This window comes from Sorex araneus, chromosome 9 (genome assembly GCF_027595985.1).
Source record: "Sorex araneus isolate mSorAra2 chromosome 9, mSorAra2.pri, whole genome shotgun sequence".
NCBI lineage: Eukaryota > Metazoa > Chordata > Mammalia > Eulipotyphla > Soricidae > Sorex > Sorex araneus.
In genome coordinates this window covers 68,566,243-68,592,017 of record NC_073310.1, presented here as the reverse complement: position 1 = coordinate 68,592,017, position 25,775 = coordinate 68,566,243, and the positions used below count along the sequence as shown (strand labels likewise).

Below are 25,775 nucleotides of genomic sequence, written 5' to 3'. Positions count from 1 at the left end.
TGCAGAAATGCCTCTAGACTGTGAACTGAGCTACAGCCCCACGCCGCCCCAGGAGGGGAAAGGTTTTTCTCTCTCGGCCTTTCCTTTCACCGGCAGCATGGCAACCGCCATCTTACAAGGCCCACTAAACAGAGGTACGAGTTTGCAGTGATGCGATTTCTGGCAGAAATTTCTGTGGACTTAATTACTAAAATACCAGAAATCTAAAACCACGTGGCCGCTATTGTGTCCAAGCAACTTCATATGATCTTCATTCTCAGCAGTGGAAAACAAACTATCAAATGATGCTTTTTCGGCGGGTCTGATTGTTAGGGGAAAATTCCAAATAATAATAGTGAGTTTTCTGTTGAAATATTGAATGTAATCAAAGTAAATATAAAGTAAAATGAAAATCATCAGCCACACAGGTGGGGGCTGGGTGTGGGATGGGAGGTATACTGGGATTCTTGGTGGTGGAACATGTGCACTGGTGAAGGGATGGGTGTTTGATCATTGTGTGACTGAGACTTAAACCTGAAAACTTTGTAACTTTTCACAGGGTGATTCAATAAAATTTTTTTTTAATTTTTTAAGAATATGGGGCTGCAGTGATAGCATAGCAGGTAGGGTGTTTGCCTTGCACACGGCTGACGGGGTTCGATTCCCAGCATCCTATATGGTCCTCTGAGCACCGCCAGGAGTAATTCCTGTGCTGTGCCGGGTGTGACCCAAAAATAAAATATTGTAAAAAATAATTGCTTAGAATTTATGCATTTTAAAAAGGCTCTCCAAATATTAAAAATAGACCCAAATGTGACCCAGAGATGACAGATTTTTTCTGAGAAATGTGGGACTCTGGAAGATATTCGCCTGATATTTCGATGCACTCTTCTTCACAGCAGACAAGAAACAAAAAACTAAATGCCCAAATGAGAGAGTGTAGCTGAGCCTCCTCAGAGAGGAAGTGGGACAGCTGCCAACAAAATGGAATGATGTCCTTTGTGCAAACATGGTGGGACTAGGGATGAAATTGGTCAAGAGGGGAGAATAAATTACTGCATGTTTTCAAACACATGAGGACAGAATGACACAGGAAATAGCTGACAAGCCAACAAAACCATACTCAACTCTGGCCGAGGAACTTTGCCCCCAATTCCCAAGTTCTAAGCCATTTACATGTTGAAATAGTGACTGAAAAATCAGGACACAAACCCCTTAATCTGAGTCTTTATTGTTCCACGGGGAGAAAAAGACCAGACGGGGGAGGACAGCGGAGCCCTCAGGCGCTGCCCCGTCAGCCGTGCACGCAGCTCTCTTCACGCAGCACACGAAGCCTCAGTACTCGTCAGCAAACGGGTAGTTGGGGTGGCCCATCCCACTGCGGGTAGAGGATGGGTCAGAGTGGTGGCCGCCTTCTTGAGGCATCGACCAGGGTGCTCGAGGGCAGGGGCTGGGCCAGGACCCCCCTTTGCACACTATGACAAATTCTCCAACACATGGAATGGCCCTGGACAAGTCCCCACCCCCTTTGAGTCCCACAGACCAGGGGACATGGCGCCAAGGCCATAGGCGTTAGAGACCCCAGTGTCTGAGCCGGAAGGGCCACAGCCCCAGGCTAGTCCCTCCTCAGAGTTCACGTGGTCCCTGGACAGGAGGAGACCAGGGGGCCTCCCTGCACTCTCACCCTCCAGAACACCCAGCCCTTCCCCCACGGGCCGCTCTAAGGGATTTGGGGCCCCAGAGATACCCCACACCTGTTTTCACAGCTCTTTCCCTGTCACTCAGTGGTCAGCCCTCACTTTTGCTTCCTTCCACACCTCTCTTTTGGGGAGTCCCCTGCCCTGTCCCCCCAGCTGTCCCGCAGACCCTGGGAGTGACCTCTGTGAGACAGAATCAGGAAGTGGGTCCCCGGACACTAAATCTGGGGCTCAGGCCACAATAGTGCTTTCACATGAGGGCACGAGGCATTTTGAGGCAGTCCTGGGCCCAGTTCCTGGTGCTGCCCACTCAGTACCCTGACTGGGCCTTGGGCCTGTGGAGTCCAGAAGCTCAGTTCCACATCTCTGTTAACACCAGCTCATTGACCTGCCCCAGGAAGCTTGTTCCCTACTATCCGCAAAATGCACAGGTGCCCCATTGCAATCGCCTGTGCCACACTTACAATTCCATGCTGAAATAGCGGAAGTTTTTATTAAGGCTCTCTAAGGCTTTCATATCCTCTGGAGATAATTCAAAATTAAATATCTGCAAGAAGAAAAGAATCTCATGAGGACTTATGCCCAATCAGCAATCTATTTAGGGATCTTGCCATCAGCTTTGATGCATTGATTGAGATGTACCTTTGCCTCAGTTTCCCCATCTCCTTTTGTCCCCATTGAACAAAACATAAATAAAATATAAAAGTCACACCACTGGGCCATCATAACTCTGAGTGAATTGCTTCTGAAACAAGTGAATTCCTTTCCTTTCTATTTTGAAATGGAAGGAAAACAGGACCAAATGGACAAAGAAGCTGTTCCTGGAGTCACACTTTGGTGGATCTTTTCATCCCCCATGACCCCTGTGAGTCGATAAGCTCTAGAACTTGAGCAAACAAGGGAGAGAGCGCACCTGCCTGCAGGCTCTCTCCAGGGTTAACTGGTCTCAGGAAGAGACTCCCTGACCAAGGGCACAACCACCCACCTGCCCAGGATGGTCCCCACGCTCTGCTTTCTGCGTACAGAGTCCTCCCTCCACCAGGAGAAGCCCAGTGTGTCTGGGGGTTACTCAAATCTCACAGAGAAGGCCCCTGTGAATGGAGTCTCTCCCCCTCAGCCTAGAGCAGCCTCTATTGGGTGTCCATGTTCTGATTGGAGAGTCCATGAAGCTGACAGAGCAGCAGTAAGAGAGTCCAGGTGGGAAGCAGAGGGATTGATGCATTGGGCGCTTTCATGGAAAGCACAGTGGTCCTCTCTCTGCCTTCGGCCTGTCCCTCTGCGGTCTCCTTAACACGCTGCAGGCAGGCCATGGCGCCGTGGGCTTGGGGTAGCAGGTTGAGTTGCACGAGAGCAGAGGATTTTTTTCTCACTGTCCCAACCAGGCAGACTTGACCTTCAGATGTCCCCAAAACTACATAAAATAAGTCCAGAGCTCAAGAATAGGAATATTTGCCTTATAAGTCACTTGCTCCAATGTCTTCCTCTCCCCAAATAACACATTGTGAAATACTAAGCCCTCGTCTAAAATCAATATGGAGCTCACACAGTTCCTCAAAGTGTGTCCAGGTTCACAGGGAGCGCTGTCCGTAGGAAGCCCCGGGAGAAAGGATGGGGCTCTGGAGAACCCCTCCCCTGTGAACCTCCTTCCAGCCCCGGCCTGCCAGGAGCTGTGTGGGGACAGTGAGCACCATGGCCCAGAGCCTGAACTGCACAGGTCAGGTTGGAGAGCCCCAGGTACCTCCCCACAGATTCAGTTTCAAGAGGAGAAGTTGTAGGTGGGGGACACACAGCACTGAGGCCCAGGGTGGGGCTGAGCATCCCCTCCCAAAGGCCAGACCCCCATGGCTCCAGGTGCAAACAGAGCGTCATGGGGTAGAGAAGGGACGAGGGGAACCAAGGTTTCCCAGGGGCTGTGTAGGGAAGGGCCCCAAGCCTGGTGCTCACAGAGCTAAGTCTGTTCACGTCACACCCAGGAGGTGTCTGAGCTACCCCAGAGGCCAGCAAAACTGGCCCCAGTGCCTGTGCTCTGTCTTCTGCCTGTGGTCTTCCCCCTGGACACCAGGGAGGGCCAAAAAGGAAAAGGATATGTGGGTGTTTGCTCACAAGTGAGAGAGTCGGCGACTCGTCAGCCTCATCACTCTGGGCCACCGTGCCCATACCTGGAAGTTCTCCTTGATCCTCTTCTCCGTAAAGCTCTTGGCCAGCACCACCACCCCCCGCTGCAGCTGGTAGCGCAGGGCCACCTGCCCCGGGCTCTGGCCGTGTTTCTTGGCGATGGTCGTCAGGACCGGCTCCTCCAGGAGAAACGGACTGTTTTCTGGAAAGCTAGAAAAATGAAGCACATGATGGTGTGAAGGGTCTAGATCACAGCACCCAAGGACCCATATGCCCGTAAGCTGGAAGAAAGGAGGAAGAACGTGGTGTTGTTTCACGGTTGATATCAAGGGTATGCATAGATTCATTCATAATCGTAAGTCACTGATTACAACCAAAGTCACCATTAATAGAAAAATGGAAAATAATCAGAGGTAGATGCCCAACAATGAAAGTGACTTGTTGGAAGATGAGATAAAGGGATTAATAGAAAAATGGAAAATAATCAGAGGTAGATGCCCAACAATGAAAGTGACTTGTTGGGAGATGAGATGAAGGGATGGCATGCTAAGCAAGGAAGCTGGGCGCAGAGAGGGCCTCGGTGCCTGCCTCCCCGTCAGCCCATGCATAGGAACTGGCCCAGACTGAAAAATAAAGCCAAGAGAGGGTCATGGGGCAGGAGCAGTGCATGGGGGGCAGTACGGCCGGACTCCTCAGGAGGTGGAAGGTTCTGTCTCACCACAGGCTGCCTGTGGTTCTGTCTCACCACAGGCTGCCTGTGGTTCTGTCTCACCACAGGCTGTCTCACCACAAGACCGACCCCCACTGTCCACCTGTTTGTCAGACTGAGGGACTTAGAGTGCATGTGTGCCACGTGGAAAACACATGCATCACCTCACTTTCTAAATGCACGTAGGCTGTGAAAGGCAGTTCCATATGAGCCTGGCATGTTTAGAACCTGGGCCCAGCCCAGCGTGACATGCTTCCCAGCACTGCTGGTGGGTCCCCCATCAATAGTGAGAAGAGAATATTAGAGTGGGTTGGAGTAGAGAGACACACGGGTGGAACAGTTCTGCAAAAATGTCAGTGAGGATCTCAGCCTGGGAGGCTGCAGGGCGTCTGCAGCTATGATGTTGGCACGTCTGTGTCTGAACTATCTTGCAGCAGAGAGACATGATTTGGGAGAAGAGGTTGCCAGTAGGGTTGCTGAGGCAGGAACTTTAGATGCTCTCATTACAAATGTGGGATTCTCTGCGATCCCAGGGCGCTGTAGGCCACGAGGACGATGTCCCTGGCCCTGCAGAAGTCCAGTAGCTTCTGCTGGTTCAGGTAAGGGTGACACTCCACCTGTGGGACCAAGAACACAGACATCAGGCCCCCGAGGAAGCTCACCCAAGTCAGGAGCAGACAGGGAGCTTGTTCGGGCACGTTCTTCCCAGAGACCCTCTCACAGGCAGGCCCAGGGTGCCAGCATCAGATCTGAGGGAACTGTTTGTTTTCTTTGCTTCGCTTTGCTTTTTGCTCACAAGTGGGAGAGTCAACGACTCATTGATCAAGAGTCATTGATCAAGAATCAGGGGTTACTCCTGGCTCTGCACTCAGGAATTATCCTGGCAGTGCTCGGGGGGGACCCTATGGGATGCCAGAGGTCAAACCCAGTCAGATACATGCAAGGCAATTGCCCTCCCGCTGTGCTATCACTCTGGCCCAAGGAAACTGGTTTCTTCTGGTTCTTTATGAATGTTTGGAAAAACTAGACTCAGACCACGTGAGAACCCTAAATGCCATTTCCTCCTGGGAGAGACCAGGTTGCTGAGACCCATAGTTGATTCTGACCCAGTGCTAATGGAGTCGGTGGACAAACTCACATCACAGAACCGTGCTCCCCGCTGACCGAAAGGTCAACAGTGGGCTCCTCAGAAGGGCAGTAACTGCAGTTGGGACATGATCCCAGTCACAGCTCAGCAACGACAGCAGCGGAGAGATACAAGAGCTGAGGCAGAAATTCAGCTACAGAACCCAGTAAGTGCAATAATCTGTGTGGGGAAATTAAGGGAAAGGACTTCATTTCCTTCAAATTTTTGGAGAGGAGGAGGGAAGAGCAGACAGTGGGAGGGGTGGGAAAGAGCAGTAGAGGAAGTTAGAGAGGAAAGGTGATCTCTTGGCTTAAGAGGGAGATGTGGCATTTGCTAGATGTTCAGTGAAGAGGCTGGGTCCGTCCGCCAGCTTTCAAATGTGGCAGAGGAAGTGTGGCTGGGCTATAAACTGATTATTGCATAACCATGGAGATGCGTCAAGGAAGGTGGCCATTGTTACAGTCTCTTACCATTTTACAGAGATATTACAAAGACAAAAATCTCCTAAAATCTACAAAAAGAATATCCCCATGCTTTATATTTTCTCACAAAATAAAAAATCCATAAAACAAACACAACACCAAAAAGAATCCCACTTAAAAACAAAGGGTAATTTTTCCACCTCCCCATGCTAAAGTTTCATCATGTTCCTCCACAAAGGGTTACGGTCTTTGCAGCACGGCACACGCTGTCTGCTTAGCCAGCCCGACTGTGTGTTGTGACTCTCCCCTCCCCGGGCTCCCTGTCCAGTCCCCAGGAGCAGTGACCCTCTGGCCCCAGCTGCTGCTGATGGCGGTGCTGACCCAGGAGTTGGGCTCCATCAGCAGCGCTGAGTGACCAGGACACCCCGGGGGGCCCTTGCGCAGAGCTTCTAGAGGCCCTGGCAGGTCCTGCCATGAGCAACGCCAGCCTCCTGCAAACAGGAGCCCTGGGCCAGCGTGTCCACCAGGCAGCCTCGCCCCTGCCCGAGGGAGCCGGCCCTCTGTTCCCAGGCCTGTCCGGACCCCCACAGCAGATGCACCCTGACTGGCCAGCCCTGCGGGGAGGCTCCGGGTGTGCAGGGCAGCGCCCGCCTCTCCACCATGGCCTCCCGACACATCCCAGCACAGATCTCCGAAACGCAGCTGGAAACTGCTGGACCTTCCCGTTCTCACAGAAGCTCTAATGGTTTTAGATTCTTTACAAAGCTCCAATTAGAATCTTAGGATAGTTTGCTATTTTTTCCAGATCTTTCCAGGAATTCTCCATAAACAGATCCCTAGAAGCAGAGTAAGAGAACGAGTATACATTTCTGAATGCATTATTAGATCATTTTCAAACTTACTGACTAAGGTTTGCCAACGCGTGTGGGCCATGAGTGACCCTGGGCAGAGCTGGCACGTGTGGAAGGTGTCTGCAGGGGGTGTTCCAGCCTCGTCTGCACCTGCCACGTCACAGCGTCTGTGGGGCTGCACTGAGCCCCCAGCACTGACCCAGGGACTGTCCTTCCCAGCCTGGCGGCTGCTCACTCAGTCCCCCTTGGCTCACTCAGCCCATCAAACTCTCAGACACCCCTGGCTCCCGGCTCTCAGCCTGGCGGAAAATACTCACAGACCTCTGACCGGGCCCTGCCCCTCCCTGGCCGTGAGAGCTCTGAGCTCGCCCAGGACTGACCGTCCAGCTCTGTGAGCACAGTTAACGCAGCGCAGATGGGAACGAGATCCCCTCCAGCTCCTTGAGGGGCTCCGGACACAGGCCCTGGGCAAGACCCCTCCCACAGCATGTCAGAGGCCCCCGCATGCCCGCCTGGGAGAGGGCTCTGCCCCCATCCGCCCTCCCAGCCCGGGCATCTCTGCACTCAGCGGCAGCCAGTGCCCGGCGGACCCCTGGGCACAGTGGGGGCAGGGACGGGGCAGGGGCACACAGGGCCCGCCCAGGCCTCACCTGGTTGCACACGGGCTTGTACTTGAGCCCCGGCTTGCTGAGGATCATCTCCAGCAGTTTGCGGTTGAAGTTGGACACACCGATGGACCTGGTCAGCCCGGCGTCTTTGCAGCTCTCCAGGGCCTGGGGACGGTGCACGGGAAGCCATGTCGTCTGTGTGTGCCCTGAGACCGGGTCCCCTGAGACCGTGTCCCCAAGACCCCTTTTTCCACAGGCGGGTCCCTGCTGTCGGGGCCGTGTCCCCGCACCCCGGCCGTGTCCATGCATGGGCCTGTCCCTGGTTTAGGGGGCCCCCAGGGGGTGCTCTGGGCTCACGCAGGGCCAGGATGGAGTCCAGGCTCCTCTGTGCCAGGCCGTCCTTTGCCCTTGGGCCTTCTCCCTGCCCTGTGGAGATTCCATACCAAAGGGCACCAGTGTCGGCCCTAGAGACTGGCCTCTGGCAGGGGACACGTGTCTGCCTGAGGGAGCAGGGAAAGTTTGAGACGGGCACTCAGGAGAATCCACCCAAAACCAGCCCCCTTCCTGGAGCCCCAGACCCTAACCCTTTGCAGTAACCTGGGGTCCTCTGAGTGAAGGCCCCAACCCTCTGAGCAACTGACACCTTGTTTGGCTCCAGTCCCCACTAAACTGGGTGGCCAAAGGCCCAACAGAGGTGCCCAACACCCTGATAGGATGAAACTGTAGAGGTCACCCCAGCACTGTGGCACGGACAGACACCCCTGCCCTGGGCTCTGGGACTCAGGCCCTGACCCCTCACCCCATTGGTGACTGCTCTGGTTTCAAGCATTCCTTGGCTGTAGGGTCGCACTCACCTCCCATGTCTGACACAGGTCCACAGTGTCGAGAATAATCTTCCCACTGGCGTCTGTGGGCAGGAGGTCCTCCCCCGGCTGCAGGACAGAGAAGACAGGGGAGACATCTCATTCACAGCACCTTCACCACTCAAATATGCACATAGAGTATGTGTGAGTGTGTGTGTTTGAGTGTGCGTGAGTGTGTGTGTTTTTGAGTGTGTAAGTGTGTATGTGTGCTTGAGTGTATGTGACTGTGTATGTGTGTTTGAGTGTGTATGTGAATGTATATTTGCGTGTTTGAGTGTATGTGAATGTGTATGTGTGTTTGAGTGTGTGTATGTGTGTGTTTGTGTGTGAGTGTGTTTGTGTGCCTGAGTATGTGTATGTGTGTGAGTGTGTGTGAGTGTGTATGTGTGTGATGTGTATGTGTGTTTGAGTGTGTCAGTGTATGTCAGTGTGTGAGTGTGAGTGTGTGTCTGTGTGTGTGTGTGTGTGTGTGAGAGAGAGAGAGAGAGAGAGAGAGAGAGAGAGAGAGAGAGAGAGAGAGAGAGATCCCTGATTTCAGTTCTCTGAGTCTTGGATCTGGAATGAAATCAATGGGGCTGGAGCATTAGTACAGGGGGAAGGCATTTGCCTTACAGGCGTCCAATCCACATTCAGTCTCCAGCATCCCATATAGTCCCCTGAGCACCACCAGGAGTAGTTCCTGAGTGAAGGGCCAGAAGTGACCCCTGAACATCACCAGTGTGCCCACGAGAAACAAACCAAATTACAGGTAGAAAGGTGTTTCAAGGGGAGCAGAAGTGGCCATCACCCATATCATCTCCTGAGGCTCCTCCCCCGCCAGCAGCAGCCCGTGCCACCAGAGCAGGGTGAAGAGTATCCTCACGGAGCGGGCTACCTGCAGGGCTACGGGGATGTGAACGAGGCAAAGGTCCACGTAGTCCAGTCTGAGCTTCTTCAGGGATCGGTCCAGGCACTGACGAACCAATTCTGGTCGTAAGAAGGTTCCCCAGACCTGCAGGGTCCAGAGAACTATCAGTAGCTTCTAGTTTTACGCATCTGGGGCACAGATCCGACCCAGACATTGCAAACATGAATACCAGGGGCCTGAGAAACAGACCAAGGGGCTGAAGCTGTCCGTGCGGGACCCCTGCGTCCCTGAGCAGGAGTTTTCAGAGTGGGGGCACTCCCAGTGAGACCCTGATATGGCTCCATCCATGGGTACAGACAGACGACATCTCAGAGCCTGCCCCTCACCTATGACACCATCAGGGGCAGCTCCCAGGAGGGTCCTTCCCTCTCCAAAGGCCTCAACCATCCAGGAGGAAACAGACACTCACACCCAGACTGCCTGGGGGCACCCTCTGGGGTAGCAAGGCCGCAACCACAGCCCGAACCCGCTTACCTTGGTGGTGTAGAACAAGTCCTCCCGCTTCACGGTGCCATCAGCCATCTTCACGCGCATCGCCTCCCCCACCTCCTCCTCGTTTTCATAGAAGTAGGCAGCATCGATGTGCCGAAAGCCAACATCAATGGCCACTTCGGTGGCCTCACGGGCTTTGCTCTTTGGAACCTTCAAAATGCGAGTGAGGAGGACAGTTGGCCTCCCTGCTCAGAGGGAGCATTTCCCCCAGCTCCTCTCAGGGAACGCCTGAGGGCCCCATGTCACCTCCTCCCTGAGGCCCTCCAGCCTCTGCAGCTCCCCCTCCCTGCCCTCACACTCCCCTTCTCCTCATTAGGGGTGACCCTGAGCCTGGGGAGGGAGCTGGTGCCAAGGTCAGCCAGAGTCTCCACCTCCTCAAAGCCCAGTGCAGGCCCATGGGGTCCCCGCAAACTCCCCCCTCCCACAGGAGAACTGCAGCTGTCGCCCCCCGGATTCCCTCTGAGGGATGGTGACAGCCGCCTGGTTGCTTGGACCCCAGAGAGCCAAGGGTCCCGCTGCTTCTGCCCCAGAAACACCAGGCACTTCTGTTGTGAGACTGGCCTCAGCCTGAGGAGACCCGTCCCACACTCTGGTTTCCCCGCCAGGGGCTGTGGGGTCCCTGGGTGCCGGGATCCCTGAGGAAGGACAGAACAGAGGTGCAGGACTTGGAGACCTTGGGCTTATGCAGGACCTGTAGCAGAAGCCTCACGTTTCACCGAGACCATCGTCTCCCCCACAGGTACAAGCCTCCTCTGAGCTCAATTCCTGACTCCGAGGACAGTCTGCACAGGGCCCCAGGGGTCACCTTCCCTGTCCAGGGTCCAGCCTCTCAGCCCTGCAGGACCATCAGCACCCAGACAGAGGCAGCTCCCACAGAGAAAGCAGAGCAGGCGACAACAGGCTTCTTCCTGGGGCCCCACACAGCCAGTGAACTTTTCCTGCAAATCCTGTGATTAAAATTCCTGCTGTACAGAGGGTGAGGTATGGACACTAGGACTCTGGACTGTGTGACCACACCTGAGAGGTGAAGTCTGGAAAAACACTGTGGGTCGTGAGTCCCGAGCTCCTAGACACTCCAGCCCCGGGGTTGCTGTGCAGGTGTGCTGCTGACCACAGAGGTCTCCAGGCTCTGCCTCCAGAGCACGATTCACCCACCCACCCACCCACCCCCCTCCCAGAGCTCCCAGAGGGGCGTCAAGGCCTCAGGGAGAATCCCAGTCCAGCTCCTGGTGCCTGAGCAACAAGGTGCCCTTTGGAGTGCGCAGCCTGGGCCTGTGCAGCCTCTCAGGGGACAGAAGCTCCCGGCTGGGACCCTCCTGCAGCTCCTTCCAAGCCTCAACTGCAGCTGCCAGGCAGCACCAAGATTCTTTCTGCCCCGTCTGAAGCTCAGATGTGACCTTAGAGGAAGGACTTGGCACTGAGCTGCAGACCAGCTGTGTGATCCCCGCACTGAGAGCTGCCCATGCACGTGAAGGGAGCAAAATAGTGTCGTCATGGCAAGACATAAGATTCCAGAAGAGAATCCCTGGGTCACCCAATGCCCTCCCTGTCTCCGGGTCGGTTATGTGCATTGACAGGGACCCAGACCTCCACACGAGTGGGAAGTGACTCTGATGAGTCATTTTCCCCTAACAGCACCTCAGGACACCCCATCTGCCCAAGAACAACCCTGGCCAGCCGCACACCAGGAGAGACCCTCAGAGCCGGGGCCGACCTAACCCCAGATACTTACATCCGGAGTGGCGTAAGTGCCAAAGCCCAGCATCGGCATGCTGTGCCCGTCACTCAGCTTCACACTCCAACTGCCCTTGAGGTCCATCTCCATGCACAGAGAAGTTGGCCAGGGTCCTTCCACTGGTCCAGCCAGAGCCAGGAGTGCTGTCACAGCACGTCTTGGAGTTTTTATCACTTTGGCACAGATAGGCGGGCCGGGGCACGCTGCCAAGGATTCCAAAGTGAAACTGGGCCAGGCGCTGCTGTTTCTGGGCGTCCCCTGTGTCAATAGAAAGCTGCAGGGGCCTCTCACCCCCACGGCCCAGCACCCTGTGAAGGGGCCAGGCCCTGTGTGGCCCCTGGTGGCAGCCAACTGCATGGGCATTTCTTGGCGCTCCCGCCTCCTCGTGGGGAGCAACTGGGCCTGGGCCCCTCTGAGGATTCTTGTCCTCAAGGACAAGCTCTGCCCCCACCAGGCGCCTGTCCCAGCCTCTGCAGATCAGGTGGGTCCCCTCCTGTAGCCAGCACAGTGCCCGCACACGTCCCCCACAACAGAGAGGGATCAGTCCAAAAGACCCTCCACACAGGGCCCTCCTACACCAGGACGCTCCTACACCGGGACCCTCCACACAGGACCCTCCTACATCAGGACCCTCCACACAGCATTTCCCTAGTAATAAGTGGTGGTGAGTATTTTTTATATGCCTACCAGCCATTCTCATGTCTTCTTGGGTGAAAGGTCTGTTTATCTTCTCTCCCCATTTTCGATGAGGTTATTAGATTTTTATCTTGTTGAGTTTTGTATTTGCTTTATAAATATTGGATATTCCCGATATCCAATATTTATCCAAATAGGGTATTTGCCTTGCACATGGCCGACCCAGAGTCAATTCTTCCTCCTCTTTCGGAGAGCCCGGCAAGCTACCAAGAGTATCTCGCCCGCACAGCAGAGCCTGGAAAGCTACCCGTGCTGTATTTGATATGCCAAAAAAAGACAGTAACAACAAGTCTTACATTACTTGTTACTGGCGCCCGCTCGAGCAAATCGATGAGCAACAGGATGACAGTGACAGATTCATCCTTTATCTGACATATTGTGTGCAAATATTTTCTCCCTTTTTATTTTGGTTTTTTACCATGCAAATTGAATCAAAAAGGTATATGCACACTTGTGTTCATCGCAGCACTGAGTACAATAGCCAAGCTAAGGAAATAATCCAAATGCCCAACTACAGATGAATGGATCAAAAATGGGTGGTGTATTTACATAACAAAAGATTATGCAGCAGTAACAAAGATTAAAATCACACAATTAGCCTCTCTGGGTGGAACTAGAGAGTATCACACTAAAGGGAAGTCAGTCACAAGGAAAGGTATGGGGGCCGGAGTGATAGCACAGCGGGTAGGGCGTTTGCCTTGCACCCGGCCGACCCAGGTTCAATCCCCGGCATCCCATATGGTCCCCCAAGCACTGCCAGGAGTAATTCCTGAGTGCAAAGCCAGAAGTAACCCCTGGGCATCGCTGGGTGTGACCCAAAAAGCAAAAAAAAAAACAAAAAAACAAAAAAACAAGGAAAGGTATGGACAGATGATCTCTCTCATCAGGAAGGTACAAGGATACACAGTAAAGGTGAAACAAAAGCCAAAAGCAACAGGAAGGGAGAGTTTGTCGCACAGCACTGAGTTTTGGGTAGGCCTGGCAGGTTCCGAGGGCTGGAAGGGACTGTGGGGGGCCCTGCTGGGAGGCTGCTGGCTCTCCGGGGTAGAGCTGGGGTCAAACTGCGCATGTATGAAACGAACAGTGTTGTAAAGCACAGAATCTCACTCAAATAAATGTCTTAAATTTAGGGTTTATTTTAATTGACCATTTAGTATAAATACCAACCCAAAGGCTTTCAAGTTAACTTGACCGATGATTAATCTTTAGTAAGTAATAACTAATTTCACTGTATCACTGTATTGCTGTCAACCCGTTGTTCACCGATTTGCTCAAGCAGGCACCAGTAACGTTTCCATTAGTCCCAGCCCTGAGATTTTAGCAGCTTCTCCTTACTCATCTTTCCCAACTATTGGAGGCTCTTTCAGGATCAAGGGAATGAGACCTGTTATTGTTACTGTATTTGGCATATTGAATTGCCATGGGGAGCTTGCCAGGCTCTTCCGTGAAAAAAAAAAACTAATTTAATAAAATAAAATTTTGTTACTTGCTAAATTTACTCATGATCACGATCACGAAATCCTGTTGATCATCGAGGAGCTTGAGCGGTCTCAGTAACCTCTACATTTGTCCCATCCCTGAGATCCTAGAAGCCTCTTTCTTCTCGGCCTTCTAACGATGCTGCATTGGAGGCTCTTTCAGGGTCAGGGGAATGAGATTCAGCTAGTTACTGGCTTTGGCATATGGATACACCATGGGAAGCTTGCGAGGCTGTTCCATGTGGGCAGGAATCTCTCAGTAGCTTACGAGTTTCTCCCAGAGGGAAAAGTAGGTTATAAGATATCACGCAGCCACAAAGCGGCCGCGCGCTTCTGGGAGCTTGCTTTTAAGTCTCTGGGTGTTGGCCGTTGATGGGATTACACACACCTGGGTTCCTCTGCCAGTACCGTCATGCATGAGGCTTGTCCGAACGTGTGGAGAGGGGCCTTGATCATGGCTGTGGCGAGGTTCCGGTGGTCTTCAGCCGCCGGGAGCTCTGCTCGGGGCGGGGAGGGAAGCTGGAACCCATCCCCTCCGAGGGGACCCGGGGAAGACAGCCAGGCATGCTGGCAAGAGACTCTCTATTTGTGCCAGCACCATTTGTTAAAGAGACTTTCCTTGCTCCACTTCACATCTCTTGCTCCCTTATCGAAGATTAGATGGTCATACATTTGGGGTTGTGTATAGGGATATTCCACCCTGTTCCATTGGTCTACGGCTCTGCCTTTGTTCCAGTACCATGCTGTTTTAATTGTTACTGCTTTGTAGTAAAGTTTGAGGTTAGGGACGGTGATGCCTCCCATCGTCTTTTTCCCAAGAATTGTTTTAGCTATCCTTGGATGTTTGTTATTCCATATGAACTTTAGGATTGCTTGATCAGTTTCTTTGAAGAATGCCATGGGTATCCTTATAGGGATCGCGTTGAATCTGTATAATGCTTTGGGGAGTATTGACATTTTGACAATATTGATTCTCCCTATCCATGAGCAAGGTGTATGTTTCCATTTTCTCATGTCCTCTTTTATTTCATGGAGTAGCGTTTTATAGTTTTCTTTGTAGAGGTCCTTTACATCCTTGGTTAGGCTGATTCCAAGGTACTTGATTTTCTGGGGCACGATTGTGAATGGAATTGCTTTTTTCGTGTCCCTTTCCTCTGCCTCATTGTTTGTATATAGGAAAGCCATGGATTTTTGGGTATTGATTTTGTAGCCTGCAACTTTACTGTATAAGTCTATTGTTTCTAAGAGTTTCTTAGTAGAGGCTTTGGGCTCCTCTAGATATAGTATCATATCATCTGCAAATAGTGAGAGTTTGATTTCTTCCTTTCCTATCTGGATGCCCTTAATCTCTTTTTCTTGTCTAACAGCTATCGCAAGTACTTCCAGTACTATATTGAAGAGAAGTGGTGAGAGTGGGCATCCTTGTCTTGTGCCTGATCTTAGAGGAAAGGCCCTTAGCACAACTGGACAACCACATGTAAAAAAAATGGGCTTAGACCTTGACCTGACACCATGCACAAAAGTCAGATCAAAATGGATTAAAGACCTCAACATTAGACCACAAACCATAAGGTACATTGAAGACAAGGTCGGCAAAACCCTCCACGATATTGAAGATAAAGGTATCTTCAAAGGTGACACAGAACTAAGCAATCTAGTAAAAATAGAGATCAACAAATGGGACTACATTAAACTAAAAAGCTTCTGCACCGCAAAAGATACAGTGACCAGAATACAAAGACTATCCGCAGAATGGGAAAGGATATTTACACAATACCCATCAGATAAGGGGTTGATATCAATGGTATATAAAGCACTGGTTGAACTCTACAAGAAGAAAACATCCAACCCCATCAGAAAATGGGGCGAAGAAATGAACAGAAACTTTCCCAAGGAAGAAATACGAATGGCAAAGGCACATGAAAAAGTGCTCTACATCACTAATCATCAGGGAGATGCAGATCAAAACAACCATGAGATACCACCTCACACCACAGAGACTAGCACACATCCAAAAGAACAAAAGCAACACTGTTGGAGAGGATGTGGGGAGAAAGGGACCCTTCTACACTGCTGGTGGGAATGCAGACTGGTTCAGCCCTTCTGGAAAACAATATGGACGATTCTCAAAAAATTAGATATTGAGCTCCCATTTGACCCAGCAATACCACTGCTGGGAATATATCCCAGAGAGGCAAAAAAGTATAATCGAAACAACATCTGCACATGTATGTTCATCGCAGCACTGTTTACAATAGCCAGAATCTGGAAAAAACCCGAATGCCCTAGAACGGATGACTGGTTGAGGAAACTTTGGTACATCTATACAATGGAATACTATGCAACTGTCAGAAAAAAGGAGGTCATGAATTTTGTATTTAAGTGGATGGGCATGAAAAGTTTCATGCTGAGTGAAATGAGTCAGAAAGAGAGAGACAGACATAGAAAGATTGCACTCATCTATGGTATATAGAATAACAGAGTGGGAGACTAACACCCAAGAATTGTAGAAATAAGTACCAGGAGGTTGACTCCATGGCTTGGAGGCTGGCCTCACATTCTGGGTAAAGGGCAACTCAGAGAAGGGATCACCAACTATAATGTAATCGAAGGCCATGTGGGGGAAGGGAGTTGCGGGCTGAATGAGGGCTAGAGACTGAGCACAGTGGCCACTCAACACCTTTATTGCAAACCACAACAGCTAATTAGAGAGAGAGAACAGAAGGGAATGCCCTGACACAGTGGCAGGGTGGGGTGGGGGGAGATGGGATTGGGGAGGGTGGGAGGGATGCTGGATTTACTGGTGGTGGAGAATGGGCACTGGTGAAGGGATGGGTTCCCGAACTTTGTATGAGGGAAGCATAAGCACAAAAGTGTATAAATCTGTAAATGTGCCCTCAGGGTGATTCACGAATTAAAAATAAATAAATTAATTTTAAAAAAGAGACTCTCTATGTCGCTCTCTTCTGGGAGCTTGCTTTTAAGTCTACTAGTTTTAAGCTACTAATTTATTAAAATAGACTGATTCAGAGTTACAAGCACTAAGCCCAGAAAAAACATACTTCATTTTTCACCTGTGCTTACTAGTCAAAAAATAGTTCATGGTATTTCTTAAAATATTGGTCAGCAAGAAAAGTGGCTTGGGATAATGGCTCACTTTCTTATGTCTAATGATGCTTTCGTGAATGAGGACCTGAAAATAAATAGATGTAGATGACATAAACATTTGCAAATTATTTTTTCAATAACTCTTATTTCTAATATGTGTAATTAAAATATTTTATATGACTTAAAAAATTTAAGTTTTGTTAAGTTCAAAGACAAGTTAGTCAAATTTATTAACTATCTAATTTTCCAATAAGATCGATGTTGAGGCATTAACTGTCTATGCATAACTAACATGTATTTACCTTCTTCATTTACCTTCTTCATTACATAGAAAACAAAAGATATTTAAGGCTATATGTGAATATGTCTTATGCCATATTGAATGACAATCAAGGACATACTTTCAGAAATTTGAACATTTATTTCTAAGTCTACCAGACCTTAGAATGATAGCATAACTGGGAGCCCATGATTGATTAATTCTTAGTTTGTCCTAGAAATAAGATGGGGGGGGAGATTCTAATGAATGCATATAATCAGAAGAAGACTAGAACCATAGTCCTGTGCAAGATGAGGAGGATTTAGCCTTCTGTAAGAGGAGACGTGAGGTATAGAGATGGATTTGCTGAGGGAAAGATTCTCTACAAAAAACTGGCTATCGATCATGGGGGAAAAGTATAGGAGAAAATCTATAAGAAACAGAAATTTTGAAAGAATTTTGTAAATGAAACTTAAGATAGAAATGTTATATCTCAAGCTGAGTGAGATTTAATAACATCTTTATGAGCATTTTAATATTAACACTGTATTTATATATAGTACCAGGAGGTTGACTCCATGGCTTGGAGGCTGGCCCCACATTCTGGGGAGAGGGCAACTCAGAGAAGGGATCACCAACTATAATGAGGCTGGAGGCCATGCGGGGGGAAAGGGTGTTGCGGGCTGAATGTGGGCTAGAGTCTGAAGACAGTGGCCACTCAACACCTTTATTGCAAACCACAACAGCTAATTAGAGAGAGAGAGTACAGAAGGGAATGCTGTGCCACAGTGGCAGGGTGGGGTGGGGGGAGATGGGATTGGGGAGGGTGAGAGGGATGCTGGTTTTACTGGTGGTAGAGAATGGGCACTGGTGAAGGGATGGGTTCTCGAACTTTGTATGAGGGAAACAAACATGAGCACAAAGGTGTATAAATCTGTAATTGTACCCTCACGGTGATTCACTAATTAAAAATAAATAAATTTTAAAAATGTCCATAAGTGCAACTCAGAAAATACACTAAATATGTTCTGTTGCCTAAAGTTAGCATTTAATGTTATATGACTTAAAAATAAAAATATATTGTAGAGTAAAAAAAAACAAAACACTGTATTTATATAAAACTAAACCTTCATTGCATTTCATGGGCCAAAGAGATAAATTCTCTTAGAAATTGTAAACAGAATCTTCTAGGACTCCTACCTGATTCTGAAATATTTTTATCATTTGGTAATCTACCTAGAAAAACTGGTTTTCGGGGCTGGAGAGATAGCACAGCGGGTAGGGCGTTTGCCTTGCACGCGGCCGACCCGGGTTCAAATCCCAGCATCCCATATGGTCCCCTGAGCACGGCCAGGGGTAATTCCTGAGTGCAGAGCCAGGAGTAACCCCTGTGCATCGCCAGGTGTGACCCAAAAAGCCAAAAAAAAAAAAACAACTGTTTTTCCAAAATAGCTTCACATGCTTTCTGTCTTCATTAGATTCTCGTAAAATGAAGTCTTTTTTGGTAGAAAAAAAATTGTGAAAGGATTTTACTAATAGCTAATTTTCTGTATCAATCAGCAGCTTTGATTTAACATAAAAAAAAAACATGGTGTAAGGGGCTGGAACGATAACACAGCGGGTAGGGTGTTGCCTTGCATGCAGCTGACCCGGATTCAATTCCCAGCATCCCATATGCTCCCCCAAGCACTGCCAGGAGTGATTCCTGAATGCAGAGCCAGGAGTAACTCCTGAGCATCGCCAGGTGTGACAAAAAAAAAAACATGGTGTAAGATAGTGTCCCATGACTCTGTTGAATAGTACCCCATCCAGACCCGATTCAGGTTTTCTCCTTCTCCTGATTTCAGTCATGAACAGATGTATGCTCTTGAGGACTCACTCCTTACTCTCCAAGACTATTGAGCTGAGGACAACAGGTGCTCACTTTGCACATGCCTCATCTAGATGGTGCAAGATCATGATGGCTCCCCAAGCCCTGATGGGAGTGAGCAGGTGTGCAACCCCAAACAGAAAAATCATCAAGCTACATGAAATACTTGTTTATGATAAACTTTTACCTTTTTTTTCTTTTTGGGTCACACCTGGCGATGCACAGGGGTTACTCCTGGCTCTGCACTCAGGAATTACCCCTGGCGGTGCTCAGGGGACCATATGGGATGCTGGGATTCGAACCTGGGTTGGCCACGTGCAAGGCAAATGCCCTACCCGCTGTGCTATCGCTCCAGCCCCAAACTTTTACCTTTTTATGCGTGCGGTATCTGTTATTATTTTGTCCCTGACCTGATTTATTTATTTTCTTTTTTTCTTCAAGAATCTAGCTAAGAGTTTGCCAAAGGTGTTTATTCTTCAAATGTGCTTAGTTTCTTTGACCTTCTGTTTTGTTTTCTTTATTTCTATGTCATTGTTTTCTGTGCTGTTTTATGATTTCCTTCCTTCTACTTATTTTGCAGTTCTTGTTGTTCTTTCTCTAGTTTTGCAAGTTGAGAGATTAGGTAATTTATTTGAGCTCTTTCTCATTTCTTTATGTAAGCCCATACTGATAGGAATTTCCCCCTTAGTACTGCTTTTTCTGTGTCCCATAGGTTCTTACAGTCTGTGTCTGCATTCTAATTTATTCTGAGAAATAAATGTATCTTTTTAGATTTCTTGCTGAACCTGATGTTTACTTAATAATGCCATTTGGTTTCCCAGAATTGCTGGCTTCCCATCAATTTTTTAAAAGATAACCTCTACTGATAAGTACCAGGAGGATTACTCCACAGCTTGGAAGCTGGCCTCACATGCTAGGTGAAGAAGCAACTCTGATAGAGAAGGGATCACCAAGCAAAGGGTGCTAGGTGGGCCCACTAGGGATGGGAGATATGGGCTGAAAATAGACTATCAACTGAACATGATGCCTATTTAATACCTCTGTAGCAAACCACAACACTCAAAAAGAGAGAGAGCAAAATGGAATGCCCTGCCACAGAGGCAGGGTGGGGTGAAGGGGACAGGATTGGGTGGTGGGAGGGATGTTGTGACCATTGGTGGTGGAAAATGGGCACTTGTGGAGGGATGGGTACTGATCATTGTATGACTGAAACGCAAGCATGAAAATTTGTAAGTCTGTAACTTTATCTCACGGTGATTCACTAATAAAATTTCTTTTAAAAAGATAACCTCTACATGCATGACACTGTGGTCTGAAAACATACTTGATATGATTTCTGCTTTTATGATTTAATGAACATTTAAGCTATTCCTGAGCATACAGTGTCTCCTAGAGAATACTCCATGTGTGCTGGAAAATAACATGGAATCAGTTTTGGGAAAGGGAGGAATAAACGGTCCTGTGCGTGTCTGTTAATCCCAGTTCTTACAGTTCCTCATTTAGAGCTCTTTTTTCTTTATTGACATCTGGCCGTTCGGTTTATCTGTCCAATATCCGAGCACGCCAACACACTGACCAATGCACTGTGTGCTGTTGTCAGCATATCTCATGACGTCCAATTAAAACAACTTTGCTGCCCCCTAATTGGAGGCATATATGTTGACAAGAGGTAAATCCTTTTGATCGACTATCAAGTTGTAACCAGTATAAAATGTCCATCCCCGTCTCTGATTATTTTCTTTAGCCTTAAGTCTATTTGTCCAGATACATAAAGGATATGAAGCATTTAAAAGGAGTGGTACTTCCAAGCACATCCAAGGTACAATATGTCTTGGAAAATATCTTGATAAATACAAAAAACCCAAAATGTTATTAATTAAGCAATAAAACATACTTGAATATATAAAAATGAAAACTTTTGCATAATAAAATTTGCTATTAACAGCGTTCATAGGAAAAATCACAAATTTGGAAAATGTTGATAAGAAAGCTGAAAGGGAGCTAGATTTTCAATTTTCTATTATAGTACCATGATTTACCAAGCTATTCATAATGCACTTGATTCAGGCATTACATGTTCCAACCCCACCACCAGCATGATCTTCACGCCACCAATGTTCTCAGGTTCCCACCAGCTCAGCCTGCCCCCTTGCAGGCACAAATAAATTTTCTTCATATTGTTTATTACAAGCCAAAGGCCAATGAAGTTATCATATCTTAGATTAATGAGAATCGATTCGTGATAACAGTTCTCTCATGATAATGTTCCTAAAGTTCTCTCATGATAATGTTCGAGGATCTGCTGTGCTGCTTGGTGCTGCTTGTGCCTTTGTCTGTTTTTTGGGCTCACTACTTGGTGCTCCTCTGCACAACTGTCCATCAGATCTGCAGTGATCCTCCTAGGCTGACCATACTAGGGAATTTGGAGGCGTCGAGCAGCCGCATGTGTGACCAATGGGTCCAGGAACTGTGCTTGGCAGTCCGATGAGGTTCAGCTGTAGAGTTGGGCTGTTTATATGTCAGAGGCTGTTGGGGCGGCTGTGTGCTGCTGTGTTCTTCGGACAGAAAGGGAAACTGTCCCACTCATTCCAGGAAGGCCCCAGAGTTCTCACCCCAAACCAGTCTACCTGGGAAAATTGGGCTGTATCTGTTCCTTTGGAGGTGTGGCCTGGACCGTCTCTCTGCTGGCAAAATGGCAGCTTTGGGCAGGGGCTGCTGGGAGGTGATATTTTATTATCTAAGAGGGCTCTTTTTTTTAATCAACGCTTTTTTTTTAATAGCAACGTGCTTTGCAAAGTTCTTCATAGTTGAGTTTTAGACATACAATGCTGCGTCACTGATTCCACCATCAGTATCGACTCCCCTCCACCAATGCTCCCAGGCTCCTTCCCATATGCTCCCGCCCTTCCCCTCCTGCCCTCTTGACAGGAACTTTTATAAGTTCTGTTGTTAAAGTTTGGGTCTCTTGACTTCAGCGTTGTTGACTGTGATTTGCCCATTTGGCACTATCATTGTTTAACATCACCTTTGTCCCCGACTCCCCACTTGCTTCTCACCTATCTCTTCTCCCACTCCCCTCCACTCTAAGAAGTCTCTGAAAACTGGACAAGAGGAGTGGGCGGCTAGCTCAGGTGGTGGAACACAGCCCAGAGCTTATACCCTGCGCTGTAAGTCCCAAGGACTGGCAGGTGTGGCCCCTAGTTAGAAAAACGACAAGAAAAACACGTGTACAAAGAAATTTATGTTAACATTTGATGAGAGTAATGAAAAGATAGCAACCAGAGAAGAAATGGTCACAACCATATCAAGACATGTTTGGATTTACACATAAGGAAAAGCCACGGGCATTAAGTGACCCCAGGAAGCTACACGAGAGTGTCATTCCCTGCTGCCGGCAGGAGCTTAGGGGAGAGAGGAAGCTCATGGCTACAGGCTGATGTGTGACAGAGAGTAACTTCCACACAGCCTTCAACACACACAGCTGTACCAGGAACAAAATCAAAGGTCCTATGGAGAGGCTCATGCTGAGTGAAATGAGTCAGAAAGACAGGGACAGACATAGAATGACTGCAATCATTTGTGGAATATAAAATAACACAATATGATACTGACACCCAAGGACAGTAGAGACAAGGGCCAGGAAGATTGCTCCATGGTTGGAAGCCTGCCTCAGGAGCTGGGGGAGAAGGCAGCTGGGATAGAGAAGGGATCACTAAGTCAATGATGGTTGAAGGGATCACTCGGAATGGGAGATGTGTGCTGAAAGTAGATAAAGGAACAAACATGATGGCCACTTAGTACCTGTATTGCAAACCATAATGCCCAAAAGTGGAGGGAGAATTAGAAGGAAATTCAAATTCACAGAGGTGGGGAGTGGGGGTGGTGTAGTGATGGCAGGAGGGATACTGGGGGGACATTGGTGGTGGGAAAGCTACACTGGTGGAAGGATGGGTGTTTGATCATTGTCTGACTGAAACTCAAACATGAAAGCTTTGTAACTGTGATTCAATTAAAAAGATAATTAATCGAAGGTCCTGTACTGCACATTTTGCACAACACATTTGAGGAAAAATGCAATGTCCTGGGAAAATCAGGGACATTTGACTATACATTATGTCCTAGACCTCTGGCTACCTAGACCATGTCCCTAGGCTCAGCACTGGTTAAGTGCAAGGGTTCAGTTCTGAGAAAGAAAGAAAGAAAGAAAGAAAGAAAGAAAGAAAGAAAGAAAGAAAGAAAGAAAGAAAGAAAGAAAGAAAGAAAGAAAGAAAGAAAGAAAGAAAGAAAGAAGAAGAAAGAAAGAAAGAAAGAAAGAAAGAAAGAAAGAAAGAAAGAAAGAAAGAAAGAAAGAGGGAGAGAGGGAGGGAGGGAGGGAGGGAGAGGGAGGAAGGAAGGAAGGAAGGAAGGAAGGAAGGAAGGAAGGAAGGAAGGAAGGAAGGAAGGAAGGAAGGAGAGAGAGAAAGAAAGAAAGAAAGAAAGAAAGAAAGAAAGAAAGAAAGAAAGAAAGAAAAGAAAGAAAGAAAGAAAGAAAGAAAGAAAGAAAGAAGGAAGGAAGGAAGGAAGGAAGGAAGGAAGGAAGGAAGGAAGGAAGGAAGGAAGGAAGAAAGGAAGAAAGAAAGAAAGAAAGAAAGAAAGAAAGAAAGAAAGAAAGAAAGAAAGAAAGAAAGAAAGAAAGAGAGAGAGAGAGAGAGAGGGAGGGAGGGAGGGAGGGAAGGAAGGAAGGAAGGAGAGGAAGAAAGAAAGAAAGAAAGAAAGAAAGAAAGAAAGAAAGAAAGAAAGAAAGAAAGAAAGAAAGAAAGAAAGAAAGAAAGAAAGAAAGAAAGAAAGAAAGAAAGAAAGAAAGAAAAGAGAGGGCAAGAGAGGAGGCAGGAGGGAAGGAGGGAGGAACCCTTCCAGACACTCTTTCTGTGGGTATAGATATTTATCATTCAGCATTATGTTATATTTGTGTGCAGAAAATGCTAAGCGCATGCTGGCCTGTCGAGTTTATTGCTGTTAGAGTTGCTAGTAAAAGGAAAATGATGACACAGATCAGGGTCGCAAGCTCTTTAGAGCTGATCTCAGATCCAAGGTTGCTCACTGTCCCGACTCTTGATGACAGCTGTGATGAGGACAGTCAGTTCTTATCAGTCAACACAAACATTAGTCAGACCCGAACAATGACCTCAGTACACCCAGGCCCCCCAAAATAATAAGAATAAACAAGACTTTGCTTTCATGGTCTTCTTCCTCCTCTAGACTGTCCACCTAAGTCCACTCTTACTTTTTGTTTAGAGTCACACCCAGCAATGCTCGGGGGTTACTCCTGGCTCTGTACTCAGGGGATAACTCCTGGCAGTGCTTGAGGGACCATATGGGATGCTGGAGATTGAACTGAGGTTGGCCATGTGCAAGGTATGTGCCCTTCTGCTGTGCTACTGCCTCCAACCCATCTTAGTTTAGTTTAATTCTTTCTGGAGAGTACCCAGGGACATTCCAGGGGCTCTCAGCCAAGTGTGCCTGACAGATAATTGCTAGAACTTGAGCATCTCATGTGGCTCAGGCCCAGGGCCACCAGGAAACACCCCACCCAGCAGTGCTCAGTACTCCCCATGTTGCAGGGTCTCTGAGCAGGGTTGGGCCGAAGAAAGCCCCCCACCTGTCCTGTACTGCTGACTGATTGACTGTGAAACAATCAGGCAAAACAGAATATTTAAGAAATTCTTCCTGCACCAAAGGAAAAACATGAAAGCAATGCCAAAAGTAAACAGAGGATTTTGAAAAACGGTAAGTGAAGGCTGGCATCCAGCTCAAGGACTGGGCACACGGCTAGCAGCAGGTGACCTGGGTTTCATCCCCAGCATCACAGGGTCCCTGGAGCACTCCCACAGCAAACCCAGGAGAAATCCATGAGCAGCCTCTGAACACCACCAGGTGGCACTTGATGGAAAAATGAAATTCAAGAAATGAATAAAAATGCATACTTCACCAGAGAATAATATAACACTGTAATTTTTTAAATAACATATATCTTGGGAAATTATTGCATAATGTGAAAACATTTATAATCCATGTAACTGCCATTGGAAGATCTCAGTATTATAAATAATTAAATACATACACACACTTAGCATTGGCCGCCAGAAAACATTACCAAGATTTCTTTAATTAATTATAGACCTATATATGACCCAGCAATTCACCTTTTATCTAAGCCAAGCAGGACACTGGTAGGAAAGATATTTTCCTGAGATCTCATTTTTGTCAAGCTTTGTGGAAGCCAAGAAAGATAAACAAGTAACCACTGACAGACAGAGCAGCTGAAAACCCCAGAGAGGAACTTGACTCAGCCCCAGACAAGATGGAACCTTTGCACCAACATGGAGAGACCTAGCGGTGATCATGCCTAGAAAATAGTGGTCAGTGAAAGATGACTCTGGGACGGCTTCATACATACATGGACCAAAGATGACAAACTCAAACAAAGCAACAAAACCACTCTCAGGCTGGCAACCGAACGGGGCACACGAGAGTAAGTGGGGGGTGGCCAGAGAGTTTCACACTGCCTGTGGTCTTCACAGGTGAAGCAGCAACTTGACACTCACACAGAATTGTAAGCAGGGGACATCAGTACAAGAAGATAAAAGGAAAATCACAATGGAGCGAACCCTCTACAGAAGTCTTTCCACAGGCCTATTACAGCTCCTTCCATTCATAGACTGGAAACTGAGGGCTCATCAATAAAGCAAGAAGGAAAAAAGGAAAATCATGAAGGAAATATCCCCCCAGTGATGCAGTTTTAATAGGTAAGGTGGAAGTTGTGTCAGTATACTTCTCACCCTTTTACTTCCAACTTAAATGTAATTGGTTTGTGAATAACC

General features: G+C 48.2%; 1 protein-coding gene across 2 annotated transcripts; it reads right to left on the bottom strand.

The window, feature by feature from the left end:
- Positions 1–1,232: 1,232 nt before the first annotated feature.
- On the bottom strand, positions 1,233–11,627 carry LOC101543981 (aldo-keto reductase family 1 member C15-like). 2 transcript variants are annotated; one of them, XM_055146910.1, is made up of 9 exons: positions 11,502–11,627; positions 9,752–9,919; positions 9,245–9,361; positions 8,362–8,439; positions 7,550–7,672; positions 5,008–5,117; positions 3,836–4,001; positions 2,141–2,223; positions 1,233–1,357 (listed from the first exon to the last, which is right to left on the bottom strand). In XM_055146910.1, exons 1-9 carry the CDS (start codon positions 11,592–11,594, stop codon positions 1,315–1,317), a joined length of 981 nt encoding a protein of 326 aa, XP_055002885.1. In that variant the 5' UTR covers positions 11,595–11,627; the 3' UTR covers positions 1,233–1,314. The 2 variants fall into 2 exon arrangements, with proteins under 2 accessions (XP_055002885.1, XP_055002886.1); XM_055146911.1 differs by lacking the exon at positions 8,362–8,439.
- Between the last annotated feature and the right edge of the window lie 14,148 nt (positions 11,628–25,775).

Coding starts and splice junctions, on each gene's coding strand:
- LOC101543981 (XM_055146910.1), bottom strand. CDS start 11,594: ATGGAGATGGACCTCAAGGGCAGTTGGAGTGTGAAGCTGAGTGACGGG. Junction 9,920..11,501: donor GCACTTACGCCACTCCGGAT/GTAAGTATCTGG, acceptor CGCATTTTGAAG/GTTCCAAAGAGCAAAGCCCG. Junction 5,118..7,549: donor ACAAGCCCGTGTGCAACCAG/GTGAGGCCTGGG, acceptor TTGGTCCCACAG/GTGGAGTGTCACCCTTACCT.